Genomic DNA, 13,977 nt, shown 5'->3' with positions numbered 1-13,977 from the left:
ACCTCGGGCTCCACAGCGGCGTTCGGGCCCCCGCCCCTCTAGCGGTGCATGCTGGGGGCTGTAGTCCAGGGATTAGCGGCTGTAAGGCCGGCACCCCGGGCGCGATGCACGCCGGGAGTTGTGGTCTGACGGCTGGACCTCAGGCGCGCCGGAAAGCGGGCGCGCTTGGCGGGGCACGCTGGGAGCTGTAGTCCAAGAGGGCAGGCGTGGGCCATGGCGGCGGCCGCGGCCCCGGCGGGTGGCGCGGGGCGCTCGAAGGTGGCCCCGAGCGTGGACTTCGACCACAGCTGCTCGGACAGCGTCGAGTACCTCACCCTCAACTTCGGGCCCTTCGAGACCGTGCACCGCTGGCGCCGCCTCCCACCCTGCGACGAGTTCGTGGGGGCCCGGTGAGCTAGGGAGCGGACGGGATGGTTGGAGGGGGGCTCCCGGCGCCGCTGACCTGTCCGTGCCGCCCGCAGGCGCAGCAAACACACTGTGGTGGCTTATCGGGATGCGATCTACGTGTTCGGCGGGGACAACGGGTAAGGGGAGCCGGGAACGCCGGGGCTGAGAGAGATGGGTGTGAGGGGAGATGGGTTTGAGGGGAGATGGGTTTGAGGGGAGATGGGTTTGAGGGGAGATGGGTGTGAGGGGTACGGGATGCAAAGGGAGATGGGTGTGAGGAGAGGTGGGTATGAGGGGAGATGGGTTTGAGGGGAGATGGGTGTGAGGGGAAGGGGGCGTGAGGGGAGGTGGGTGTGAGGGGAAGGGGGTGTGAGGGGAGGTGGGTGTGAGGGGAAGGGGGTGTGAGGGGAGGTAGGTTAGAGGGGAGATGGATGTAAGGGGACATGGGTGTGAGGGTGTGAGGGGAGCAGGGCTGAGGGTCCGTGGCCGCCCCTGTCCTACCCCCGGCCTGGCTCAGCCGCTTCTCCCGTCCCTCCCCGCAGGAAGACGATGCTGAACGATCTCCTGCGCTTCGACGTGAAGGACTGCTCGTGGTGCAGGTGGGCAGTGCAGCCCCTCGCCATCCCTGGTCGCTGGCAGGGCCGGGACATGCCGCAGCTTCTGTCAGCACCTCGGGCTGGGTGTAGAAGTTTGTGGCACCACCTGAGTACCCGAGAGGAAGTGTCACCTCCGCTCAGCGCTGTCACAGCTGCTCCCTGCCAGCCTGCTGTGTGCTGGGCTATCGGGTTTATGGATCCTGCCCGAGGGAGGGAGAGGACCAGAGTCACCTCTGTTCCTGCAGCCTGTGGGAGTGCAGAGGGACTGAGTGTGCTGCACCCCTCGGGCCAGGGAAGGTGCCAGGGCTCCTCACACATTTCTTGGCTCCTTTGCTCTGCAGTAGGTGCTCTGTCTTATCTCACCTGTGTCTCACTTTCCAGCTCTGCCAAATAGATTTCAGCAGCAGCATGTTTGTAACCATCTACACTATATTGCTGTTCCATAAAATCTTAGTGCAATCAACTATCCAAAACCAAGGAAACACTCGAGCAAAAGAATAACTTCTAACAGTTGTTTCTTTTCTGAGTCTGCACAGTAGCTCTGGGTGCCCAAGGTACAACCGGAGTGTTTGACTGGTGCTGTTGTAACCCGTGCAGGGCTTTCACGACGGGGACGCCGCCGGCGCCACGGTACCACCACTCGGCCGTGGTCTACGGGAGCAGCATGTTCGTTTTTGGTAAGGCAGCAGCAGGTTGTACTGCAGGGTGGGGATGTGCTGCTGTACTGGTTTGGAAAAAGACTGAGAGATCTTTAGGAGGTGTCAAAGGTCTCATTCAGTAGCAAATGCAGTATTTTTCATGGCTGTGATTTCAACTTTAGTTTGGAAAGATGGCACTGTTTTGTTTAAAGACAACTTGAAGCTCATTACCATAATGATTTTTTAGGAGAAGGAGTGAAAGAGAAGTCTCCTTCTGTAGTAGTCCATTAGCCAAACATTTTATGCAATCTAAAATTTCTCCTAATGCAGTGCCTGGGAGCGTGTGTGCTCCATAGCCTGGGAGTCTAATGAAATTCTTGTTGTCCAGGTGGTTACACTGGAGATATCTATTCCAATTCTAACCTGAAGAATAAAAATGACCTCTTTGAGTATAAGTTTGCAACCGGGCAGTGGACAGAGTGGAAGACTGAGGGAAGGTAAGATTTGGTATCATGCTTGGGGGGAGTGAGGGTAGCTTGGCATCATTTCACATGGCACAGTCAGACCTAGGTACAGTGCTGATGTTAGGGCTGCAGCATGACTGCTGCTCTGCTTTCTCAATTAACTTTTTTTGGTTCTACAGGAGTTTTTTTGGAAGGCCTCTTTCCAGAATGCACTATAGTAGAAATTTGTCCAAAATCCCCTCTTCATGTTTCAGGTCCATGACAGAAGGAATGGGAGCATAGGGAGCTGGGTTTTTTTTCTGAATTGTTTCAGTTTCAAGGTTAGCTTGTAAATTGTGGATCCCTTATGAAGAAAAGGGCTCCTGAGATTCAGTGTTCAAGGAAAATCAAAATCACTAATACATTCCTAAAGTTGGCTCTGTGCACATTTCAGAATGCCATCTCTGACAGTGATTGTGATCCAATTCTTAGTGTTTTTTACAAAGGGCTGAAGAGGATAAGAGGGAATGGCCTCATACTGGCAGAGCAGGGTTAGATGGGATATTGGGAGGGAAGTCTTGGCTGTGTGGTTGGTGAGGCCCTGGTGCAGGGTGCCCAGAGCAGCTGTGGCTGCCCCATCCCTGGCAGTGTCCAAGGCCAGGTTAGATGGGGCTTGGAGTAACCTGGGCAAGTGGAAGGTGTCCCTGCCATGGCAGGGGATGGCACTGGATGGGCTTTAAGGTCTCTTTCTGCCCCAAACATTTCTGTGTTTACCACTCTCCAGTAAGGGTTGTGTGGTGTCTTTACCTGCAGTCTCATATGCTACTAAAGCCTCTGGAATGCTGGTTTCAGTTGGTAGAGGGAAGGGAACATTTGAACATTTGTTATTTTGATTTGTGGAGAGGGATGAGGAATGTCCCATCCATTCTTGTGTTACTGTTGCTCACCTCTGATGAGCACGTTGTGTTTCTGAACAGAGACTGTATTAGTCATTTCTGTCTCTGGTTAATTCTGGTAACTTGGGACATTTTGGAGAGCAATTCTTACTTAGTTTACAAACTCACATTTTGCTTGTTGTTCCCCAGAGTTAGTGTTCATGGTACACAGTGACCTCAGACAAGCCAACAGATGCCTTGTGGCATCACAGGTTTGTTCAACCTGGCTGATTTAGTTAAAACAACAAAGATTGTGGAAGAGGAATCATAAGTTTGATCTTTCATTGTGGGCACTACATCTTGGGAACAAGCCTGAGTGATTCCAAATGAGCATCCTGAGCTCTGTCCTGGTGTCATTTCTGTGTTTCTCCTGCTTAGTTGTGGGAACTCGTGTGGGATGTTCAGAGCCAGAATTGATTGCCACCTCACTCTACCAGTGGTGCTATGAATTTTCCCATTATTAACTACTTTATGCAAAATACTCTGAGAGTATTTGGGTCCTGACAAGGAATTAGTTGGGATTTTTTTCTTTTTTTTTTTTTTTTTTTTTTTTTTTTTTTTTTTTTTTTCCTGTCTGCATTAAGGCAGTTTGTCTCCATTAAAGACAGCAGAGTGAAAACTAATACATGCCTTCAGAGGCTCACTCAGTGTTTGGAGGGCACATGGCAGAAACAATTTTGTGCAGGGGACTTTCTTCTTCTTTTTACATGTGCATTTTAGCTCTTAGATCCTTCTGCAGATTGTTGTGTGCATTTTCTTCCTTGCAGGTTGCCAGTGGCCAGGTCAGCTCATGGTGCAACAGTGTACAGTGACAAGCTGTGGATCTTTGCTGGATATGATGGCAATGCACGGTATGGGGCACTGTCACCCTCTCCTTGACTGCTTTTGGGAAATCCCAGCCCCTCAGTTTCCACCTTTGTAGAGACATTTCCACGTTCCAAGAGATTTAAACACTCAGCTGGAGCTTTGCAAACCCAGTCTGTTGTTGAGCATTGCCTTTTGCAGTTCACTGGTTCATGTTCACATGAGTGTGTGCTTAAAGCCTCAAGATCTGGTTACTCAGAGTGGCTGTGGATGTGTAATTTGACAGCATGCTTGGTTGTAAGGCTGCAAAATGATCTTTGGAATTTGGCAAATGCACATTTCTTGAAAGATCCCCAGCACAGGCCAGCTGATGTTGCTGAATACTTAGAGAGCAGAGCCTGGATTTGCTATGAAATCATCTGACACAACTAAGAGCAATGTGTCAGTTTTTTCTCAGAAATCTCTGGAAATATGTAATATTTGGGTTGAAGGGAGAATGGATTTTGTGTGGGGAAAGACTGGAAAGGAGTGGTGCTGAGATGTGAGAGGGAGCCTGGTGCTTGGTCTCACAGTGGCTCCTTGCATTTGCTGTTGGTCTGTTAGGAAACAGTCAATTCTGGACATGCCATTTTTTTTCTGTTATGATGAACTTGAGTAGTAATTTATGTTGGTGTACAATATTTGCATCATGGGAGAACACAGAGATTTTCACAAATGAGGAGCTGAATTGCCTCCTCTTTTGAGAAGAATCTTCAGAAACAGCTGAAGCTTTGTGTCCAGCTCCACAAAGTCTCCAGGAGAACTGCTGATAACCAGGAATTCAGATGGGATGTCTTTGTTATCTCTGGAGGAGGAATTGGTATAGGATGCATGACTGTGGGATTTTTCAGTGCCAGCTTAGGGAGTCCCCCCAGGCCTTGAGTAGCTGTAAGGAAAGGAGTAGGTGAGAGGAGCTGTCTGATTTATGTTAAATATGTCAAATCACTTTAAAAAATTGTCTTTTTATGGAACTTGAGCCTCCAGGCAGATTTGAACAAAGGAAACATCTGTAATTATTGTGAGTAATTCATTCTGGGAACAGCACAGAGATGTGTCAGGTTACCTGCTTTGTCCTCTTCTGTATTTAAGGAAGGATTCAGCCATGTAAATAATTGTTGTGGTCAGTCTCAGTAGTTAACAGGGATGAGCAGGGTAAAAAAGGGTATTTTGTAAAAATCCTGAAGATTAGATAGCTCAAATCCTTAAGCTCCAGACTGTAGCTGTTAACTGCAGGGTACTTGTAACTAGAAAGATGCTAAAGCAAGCTGGGGTGGGGCTGTAAGATTTAGGTATAGAACAAAGGGATTTTAAGAATTGTTTTTCTATCAGTGGAAGTAGGAGTCTCTTCCTGTGCAGGAGGAATGTTGATGAAATAGGATTTCTGCCCTTTCAACACTGTTGCAAAAAATGAATTGTTTCAAATCAAGCATTTTTTGTGTTATGGCACAGATTAAATGACATGTGGACAATAGGCCTGCAGGACAGAGAGCTGACCTGCTGGGAAGAGGTAAGAAGCTTTAATTTCAACTAACACATAAAATTCTCTTTTTTGGTTTTAATGCATAATTATTTAAAATTTCCCATACTAGACTGCACTGCTCTTTCTCCAGAATGTGTTTTTGATCCACAGTGAAAAGAAGCAGTTCAAATTTGATTTGGTTTGGGTATTTGGAAAACCAAATGTGTATGAAAGGGTGATATTTTTGCTTGTGAATCTGTGAACTGGACTTGGACTTCCCATGGGGGATTTGCTGTGCTGGGACTGCATTCCCACTCTGACCACTGCATTCCCACTCAGAGCACTGACACAGACTGGGAGCTTTGCTGGCCAGCTGACCAAAGTCCTGATCCTTGCAGTACTGGGAGCTTTCAAAACATGGCCTCCCAGTCTTTTTATCCAGGGAAAAATCAGACATGTAAGCACAGCAGGAGTTGATTACCTGTTGATTACCAGATTTACAGGGCCCATGCCATGTGCTCACCCTGGCTGCACCTGTGTGAGCATGGCCTGCAGCATCCTCAGCATGTGGAGTTGTGCACTGTAACAATACATTTCTCATTCTGAACTTAATTACCTTTCAGATTGAACAAAGCGGTGAAATTCCTCCTTCCTGCTGTAATTTTCCCGTGGCGGTTTGCAAAGACAAGATGTTTGTTTTCTCTGGCCAGAGTGGAGCAAAGATTACCAATAATCTCTTCCAGTTTGAATTCAAGGAAAAGATGTAAGTGTAGACAGTTAAGTCGTGCAAAATCCACATAATCCTTGACTGCCTGAGTTGTGCAATGTAATACTTGAGGGCAGTGAGGGAGAACACTCTGTGTCCTGGTGATGAAGTGTAGGAGTGACGGGGGTGGGACGGTGGGGACGGACAGAGATGAGAGATTTCTGAAGCCAGGTCAGGAACTTGTGGGTTATTGCAAAGGGCCTGGGTGCAGGGCCCTGCTGGGAGCTGCCAGCCACAGCTGGAGCAGGACTGAGAGAAGAGAGGGGCAGAGAGGATGAGAGGGTAAGAGAGTAAAAGAGTAAGGAGTAAAAGCATAAGAGCGTAGAATGGTAAGAGAGTGAGGTTCCCATTACAATACAATAAATCTTCTTCTGTGCTGAATATTCTCATTCTCACTAACCAATCTCATACTGTGGGAACTCAGCACATCACTCTGGATGTCCAGAGTTACTGAGAGAACCCTTGGGGGGCTCGGAAATCCTGGAATGTTGCCAGGAGCGCCTGGTGGCTTGACTTCGATCCCTCTAGGGATGTGCCACCTTTTTGAGGACATGAGAGTCACTTGGGAATTAATGGTGCAAGAGTGATGTATTTACAGGGTGAAATATAGATTTTAAGGTTTTGGTACAGGGAGGTTATGGAGACAAGATGGAGGGATCGGGGTGTGTCTTGTCCTTCTTCTTTCTTCTTCTTGTCATCCATTTTCTGTGGTGATGTTGGCGCCTTGGGATTGGTCCATGGTGAAGGTGCACTTGCTAATATGGGTTAAAGGCATTGGGAAATAAAGGTAAATATGATGTACGTAGTTTTTAGTATAAAAAGAGACTAATGCCCAGTAGGAGGGCAGAGTGCCCTTGGCTGCTTTGCTGGTCAGACCTCTGTTGGGCAGAAAGAAAATTCTGTAGATAAGAAACAATAAACAGTCTGAAGACTGAAAATCTGAAGAGTCCAGACTCATCCTTTGAAGTGTGGGCTGCCCCAGAGCCATCCTACACGTGTCTGGGCAGAGACAGACAGCCGACTGAACATAGGACAAGATACAAATCTTGTACTGGGCTGTAAGCATTTACATACAGCCTGTAAGAATCATGACATTACCATACTGTGTTACATTTTAAACTCTAAAAACTCTTCTTTGGACCCTTCTGCCAAGCTGGCAGGGTCTGCTGTGCCTCTTGGACTGTCTGTAGGCAGAGGGTGTTGTTCCATCAAAAGGGAATTACCTTCAGCTGGCCACACCATTGTTTTCCAGTAGTTCAATAACTGAGGTATCTCAGAGCTTGCTTTCATTTCAATCTCACTTACAGGCAATCATATTTATAAGGCTTTCCTGTTTCATCCTCCCCAACAACAAAGCACAGAGTTAGAAAATTTAAAGCATTGTAAAAAGCCCCGTGTTTGCTGTTTGCTGTGGCAGCTGGACCCGCATCCCCACGGAGCACCTGCTGCGGGGCTCGCCGCCCCCGCCCCAGCGCCGCTACGGGCACACCATGGTGGCCTTCGACCGGCACCTCTACGTGTTCGGCGGTGCTGCTGACAACACCCTGCCCAACGAGCTGCACTGCTATGATGTGGACTCCCAGACATGGGAGGTCATCCAGCCCAGCCCAGACAGTGAGGTAAAACTTTCAGCTTGTGGTTTTTCCTTTGCGCTCCTTCTTTTTTTGCCTCATCTTTGCCGTGGATGCTTTTTGACGAGAGAATTGGGTTTTAGCTGAATAGTAACAACTCCTTCCCACTGATGGTTAATCAGCTCAAATATTGTGGGTAGCAGTCCTTAAAAATTAGTCAGTGTTGACACATCTAAAACTTCTCTTAACACGTTTTGTAAAGAAATACCATGAAACACTTTGATATGCATTTCAATCATTTGTTCAGTCAAAAGCTGGACAATTAATTCAGTGTGTACCAGTGGTTCTTTGGTTGGCTGTGTGATCCTCTTGAAGCAGAATTCACAACTAGACAAGGTTTGATTTGAAGGACACTGTAGTGCCCATGTGCATAAAATCTTATAAATTCTGATTATGCATAGAGGTGTGGGTGGCAAATAGTAATATGGAGGCTCAGAAAGGGCTGTTTTAACATACTTTCATTAATAAGAGATACAAATTTTAAAATGTCTGTTTTTACATGGACATCAAAAGGCTGTAGACCACCAAGTGCCAAGGAAACACTCCAAATGAGACAATATTTAAAAGAAAGAAAGATGAACATATCAATCTGTTTCTTTTGCTACTTGCTACTCATGCAAGGCAGTGGTTGTGTGATAAAATGTCTGTTTTTTTCTCAAAGCACACTCACAGATCCTGTCTGGGATCACCTTGTATTCCAGGCAGAAGTGCCAAGGGCTCACCTGGTTTCAGTGCATATTTCAGGTCATGTAAGTGAGGATCATTTCATCCCAGAATGCACAAACAGTTGTTCCCTGAAGCCCATGCCAGTGTGTGTAATGCCTGGCTTTGGAAAAGCAGCATTCATTGTGTTTATTAATGTGACTAGATTTTACCTTAAGCCATGTTAAGGGACTGCAGCTGAGGTCACAGTGGGTGTAGGGTATGAGCTGCTCTGCAGGAGGAGATGCTGAGTGTGTGTGTGTGTGCTCTGTACACAACTGCACAGCCTGAGGCTACACCTCAGACACTGAGTGTTGCAGGCATTGGGATCAGGTGCAGAGTTACTGATTTAGCAGCACAGGTGTGACAGGGCTCAGCCCCAGAGCTGTGTGGGGAGTTTGGTGGGTTTGTGTTTGCAGACACAGCCCTGGATGAGCTGGAGAATCCTCCACACACAGAGCTCAAAATTAACCATGCACTTGGGCCTCCTTGGGAACTGTTATTTGACCAAAGGATTTCACAGCAGCCTATTTAATGCTTTACAAAGCTGATTTATTGTCACATGAAATTAATAAAGCTGCTTCTTCAACTTTTTAAAGCCACAGTTGCCATCAGGACTGTAGAACCTGTTCTGTTCCTGCCACTGTCATCATTTGACATGTGAGGCTTCAGCAGGCATTGGTTCTTTGGGACACAGTTGCTTATTGCTTCCAGGAGCAGACCTGCTCCTGGCAGTGTTGTAAACCAGCATTATTCCCTGAGTTATCCCCTGCTAAATTTCATTTCAGATTTCAAAGCTCTTTTCTTCGTCTGTCTGTAATCCCAGGTTAGTTGTCCATGTTTCCCATGTTGTATTTTGTAGTTTCTTTCTCTGGTACAGCATCTAGAAGCTGATTTGGTAGAAATGGGAGGTGAAACTGGTGCTGTTGAAACACATGATAGTAAAATTTCCTGGAAGACTGATTAACTGCAGACTTTTGGTGTTTCAAGTAAGTTTTAAATTGTTTTGTGTCTTCTGGAGTCATAACTAGGTAATTTCTCAGAATAATTTTCTTAAAGTTTCCATGAGCTTTCGGCAAAGACTTCTAAAGGTAGCAATGAATCTCTAATACCATTCTGTTCCCTGGACACTCTGAACTTGGATTTTCCTTTTTTATCCATCTCTGTGAATAAAATTACTCATGTTAATTTGAAACAAAGTAGAAGTCAATAAGTGCAATGCTGTCTCAGCACTTGAGGGTTTCTGCTGTGTGTGAAGTGACAGTGACCTCTGTTATTGTGCAGCAGAATGACCTACCTTGACTTTTAGAGTTGGGTTTTTTCCTTTCCACTTGATGGATAGTAGGATTTACCTTCTGCTGGCTCTGTATTATGTGGTATGATCTTAGAAATGCTGCATTACAACATTGCTTGACCACACTGTGGTGAGGTTACTTTCTTACTTATGGTCATGTGATGCATATCCTTAATTCTTTCTTCTTTTGGATGTTTAGCATGGAGTGAGTAAAGCTTCTGGAGTCCAAAATAAGGTTTGGTGCTGATTAAGCTATAAATTCAGTGGTGATTGTTACAGTGCTTGGCAAAAGAGATTACAGAAGAGATTGCTTATGCTGAAGGAGAGTCATTACTGCCATTCCAGTCTTGTTCTCTGAACTTAGGCTGCCCTGAGGAGCTTCTCAGGGTGATCAGGGAGTGATTTGGACTTTTCAGACCTGTTAGTGCCAGTAGCAGGAACAGGTGTCAGGTGGAACTTGTATGTCCTTGCTACCCTGTTATGGCTGACACAGAAGGTGACAAGTCACACAAGGCTGAAGAATCTTGGGACTGTTTTCTGGAAAAAGGGGGCACAGTTTGGGCATTAATTACAGCAAAGTGGAGTGAGTACTAGGAAGATCCTAGAGACACTTCCTGACCACAGACAGCAGTTGTGTGTCAGGTGCTGCAGGTGCCCTGAGACAGTCTGGCATTTTCTGCATTTTGAGTAAACAGGGAGAACAAACCTGGGAATAGATCTGGCAATGGACCTGTTGTAGTTCTCTGCCCAGAGTGCTCAGAATTCCTGGTAGTGCCTCACTGTGGGATGGAGGATGGGAAATGGCTTATTGAGAAGAAGAGGGCAGACTGAGATGGAACAGGTCAGTACTTCAAAAATAAACCAGGAGCTGCCATTTTATGCTTTAGGATGTCTCCAGAGTGGATAACAGGACATCCTTGCTGAGCTACACAGTTGCAGTCTGTAGCTCCTCAAAGCTATATATAACACATGTACATACATAGTGTACAGAGCACGCAGAGCTATTCCCCATCCTTGCTGAGATGATCTTCACAGCTGCAGGTTCCCCTTTTCTAAGGCAGCCACAGGAATGTCTTGTCTGAGTCCTTGCCTGCCTGCATACACTGCCAAGGCTTCCTGGCATGCTGGATTTTCTTTCTACAGGGCTACTGAAAGGTGTCAAAAACAAGAAATAGACTTTTTTGTTTCCTCAAGTTTTTCTATTAAACTCAAAATATCTTTTACTTTCTGAAGGAGGTTGGAGCAGCATAAAAAATCAGCAGGCAGTAAGAGGAAAAGTGCCCTGTGTTGCACAGGTGACAAACACATGTGCACGTGGCAGTCATGGCTTGTGCTACAGAGAGGAGTGTTCTGCAGGGAATGACAGGAGCTCTGGGTCTGGCAGGGAGCACAGCCCACAGAATCCAAGGTGATGTTTGGAGCAGCCCCTGCCTTCATAGAGGCAGGGTGTTATTATGTCAGGAAGAAGAAAATTCTCCCTCCTCATAGTTCCATCATCTCCCTGGGGCTGCAGGGACTGGCAAGTCATCCATCTCTCCTGAAGTTATGAGGGAAATCTCTAAAACTTGTTCTGGGAAACATTTCAGTCTCACAATTAGGGCTTTCAAAGCCAAGAGCAGTAAAAATCTCCAATTTTCAAAGCTCTTAATTTTTCTTTTAATAAGCCAAAAGGGAGGTTAATGTGCTGGTAACCTTCTTGGGCTTACTTGGAGGCTCAGTTTTGGAGGTTTTTCAGACAGATTACAGTGACGTGGTTTGTGGGCAGCTGAGGAAGATTAGAAGGACTTACTTAGTCATCCTCCTGGGGATGAGTCTGCCCCAGTCCCCTGTGCAGGGATTAGTTACACCCCTTGAGGTACCTTCAGGCAAGAGAAACACATTGCTGTGTGCACAATGCCCCAATTCCTGCAGTGAGCCCCCTAACAGGATCTGCCTCACACGTGGGCAGGGTGGTTATCAAGGTATCATGTTCTGCTGGGAGAGATAAAACTGAGCATTTCACAATCCAGAGGGAAGACTGATACTTTAGGTGTTTATAAATAATGTGCAGTGCTCAGGCTTGCATCCTTTTTTAAAAATGTAGGAGCTTCATACCAGTGCCCTTTGCAGGTCTGTGCTCAGTGAACTGGAGAGAGACATCTTGAAAATGTTTGTGTTTATAAGAATCTGCACATCAGGGTACCTGCAGGTAATACTATTGTACAGCTCCACTTCTGTTTGTCAGTTCTGTGTTCGTATCCTTTCTGAGGGGTGTTCATTATTACATCCTTTTACAGTATTCTCCCAGAGAAAGCAAAATGCAAATGATGTGGATGATAGGCAGAAGGAATATTTCTGTAACTCACTCACTGGTGAGGAATTGTAACAAGACAGATTTAATGTGACCTGCATTAAGGTGGTATAAAATTGAGTAACAGAAGGAGTTGAAATATGCTTTTTGATTGAGGAGCAGTTATTCTGGATAAACTTATGCCACCAACCTTGAAAGACAATAGAAAATCACAGCTTTCCTCCAATATTTGCTAATTGTCCAGAATTTTGCCAATTACTGGTTATAATAACAGTCCACTCAGGGATTTGATTTCTTCTTAAGGTGGGTGCAAACAGTCCAAGTTTCAGTTTGGCTGTAGGATACATTTATGAGCAGAGTGTGTGGTCTGGGCTCCATGGTTTCCCTTACAGCATCCCTGGAAACAATCACTTAAATTCCCAGTTCTTGTGGGGAGGTGAGAGAGCTCCTGGTGGTCTGAAATGGCTGCAAGTGCTGTGATATTCTTCATTCTACACACAGTGTAGTGCCATTAAGTAACATAAATACATGATCCTTGTGTATATATCCAGTATAATATCTCCCCACGTTGTGTTTGCAAACAGGGAGGATGTTCAGAGAAGAATGATTGAAGATGGGAAGCCCAGTGTGACCAACTATGAATTGAAGTCTCTTTGAGGTGTAGGAAATTAAATCTTCCCTGGCTTACCTGGGGAACAGAGGGTTTTTAATCTGTCAGTGAAAGATAAAACAAGATCCAGCCACTTCAATTTGAAACTAGAAATATCCAGACTGAAAAAGAAAGGAAAATAAATGTTTACAAATTCTAAAGAATGAAAGTAATTATTTACTGGAACATTTTATCCGGTTTTTTTTGGTTTTTTGTTTTTTTTTTGTTTTTTTTTTGTAAAGTCATTACACTTAAACCAGGATTTGATATTTTTTAAAAGGAATGTTTTCCTCAAAACAATTTAAATTTCAGTACCTCTTCACAGAAGTTTGGTAGGTTGGTGTATCCAGGAAGTCAAACTAAGATCCCAAAAGTGCTATTGTGGTTATTGGATTTTTGAATGCATGCCACATGCCAAAGAGAAGCAAATGGTTGGTCACTGGATTTCTGTCAGCTGTTGTCAGATTTCAATATAGGATCTTTTGTGATGTGTTCATTGGATTTGGCTGGAGTTTGCCTTGTTCTTCAAGCTGCCTCATCCCCTCTGATGAATTATACATTAAAATTGCTCTTTAAATTTGCAACTGATATGTACTAAAACAATTTTAAAGGAAATAACATTTACTATTATTACAGCTGTAAATAAATTACAGGCAGCCTCATACCCTGACCTTTGTGGTTATGCTGCCACGTGTTTGGATGTCATTGTTAATAGATTTACCTTCCTGTTTCCATTCTGTGCTCTCCAGTGAATGCCAGATGGAAAAAGCTCATCCTCAGTGTGGAGCACAATTGCAAAGGATGTCTCTGTTGCATCCCCTGTCACTTATCATAACCACAGCTGATAATGGTACAAGCTTTTGTTATTATGACTTTTCTTCTGTGTGTGTTGATTTAACCCAGACCCCCCTGTGCTGGGCTGATCCCCCAGGGGGCAGCAGGGCAGGGGGGGATTCTGCCCCTGTGCCCTGCTCAGGTGAGGCCCCACCTGCAGAGCTGCCCCAGCCCTGGGCCCAGCACAGGAAGGAGCTGGAGCTGCTGGAGAGAGCCCAGAGGAGGCCACGGAGCCGCCCCAAGGCCTGGAGCCCCTCTGGGAGAGCTGGGGATGCTCATCCTGGAGAAGGGAAAGCTCTGGGGAGACCTCAGAGCCCCTTCCAGTGCCTAAAGGGGCTCCAGGAGAGCTGGAGAAGGATTTTGGACAAAGACCTGGAGGGACAGCACAAGGAGGGAATGGCTTCCCACTGCCAGAGGTCAGGGTTAGATGGGATACTGGGAAGGAATTTTTGGCTTTGGGGTGGGCAGGCCCTGGCACAGGGTGCCCAGAGCAGCTGTGGCTGCCCCTGG

At 46.1% G+C, this 13,977-nt stretch overlaps 1 protein-coding gene across 1 annotated transcript in view; it reads left to right on the top strand.

Moving 5' to 3' along the window:
• The first annotated feature begins 206 nt into the window (after positions 1 to 206).
• Positions 207 to 13,977, top strand: part of LZTR1 (leucine zipper like post translational regulator 1) — a 36,576-nt gene continuing 22,805 nt past the window's right edge. The window contains exons 1-9 of the mRNA XM_063178136.1: positions 207 to 389; positions 462 to 524; positions 930 to 986; positions 1,581 to 1,660; positions 2,010 to 2,118; positions 3,767 to 3,850; positions 5,292 to 5,349; positions 5,925 to 6,064; positions 7,485 to 7,686. Coding sequence (XP_063034206.1) covers positions 214 to 389; positions 462 to 524; positions 930 to 986; positions 1,581 to 1,660; positions 2,010 to 2,118; positions 3,767 to 3,850; positions 5,292 to 5,349; positions 5,925 to 6,064; positions 7,485 to 7,686 — 969 coding nt within the window. The 5' untranslated portion in view covers positions 207 to 213. The remainder of the gene's footprint in view (positions 390 to 461; positions 525 to 929; positions 987 to 1,580; positions 1,661 to 2,009; positions 2,119 to 3,766; positions 3,851 to 5,291; positions 5,350 to 5,924; positions 6,065 to 7,484; positions 7,687 to 13,977) is intronic.

This window comes from Melospiza melodia, chromosome 28, assembly GCF_035770615.1.
Source record: "Melospiza melodia melodia isolate bMelMel2 chromosome 28, bMelMel2.pri, whole genome shotgun sequence".
In the NCBI taxonomy this organism is placed as follows: Eukaryota; Metazoa; Chordata; class Aves; order Passeriformes; family Passerellidae; genus Melospiza; species Melospiza melodia.
Note: the sequence above shows the minus strand (reverse complement) of the source record. Positions and strands in the feature narration are given on the sequence as shown.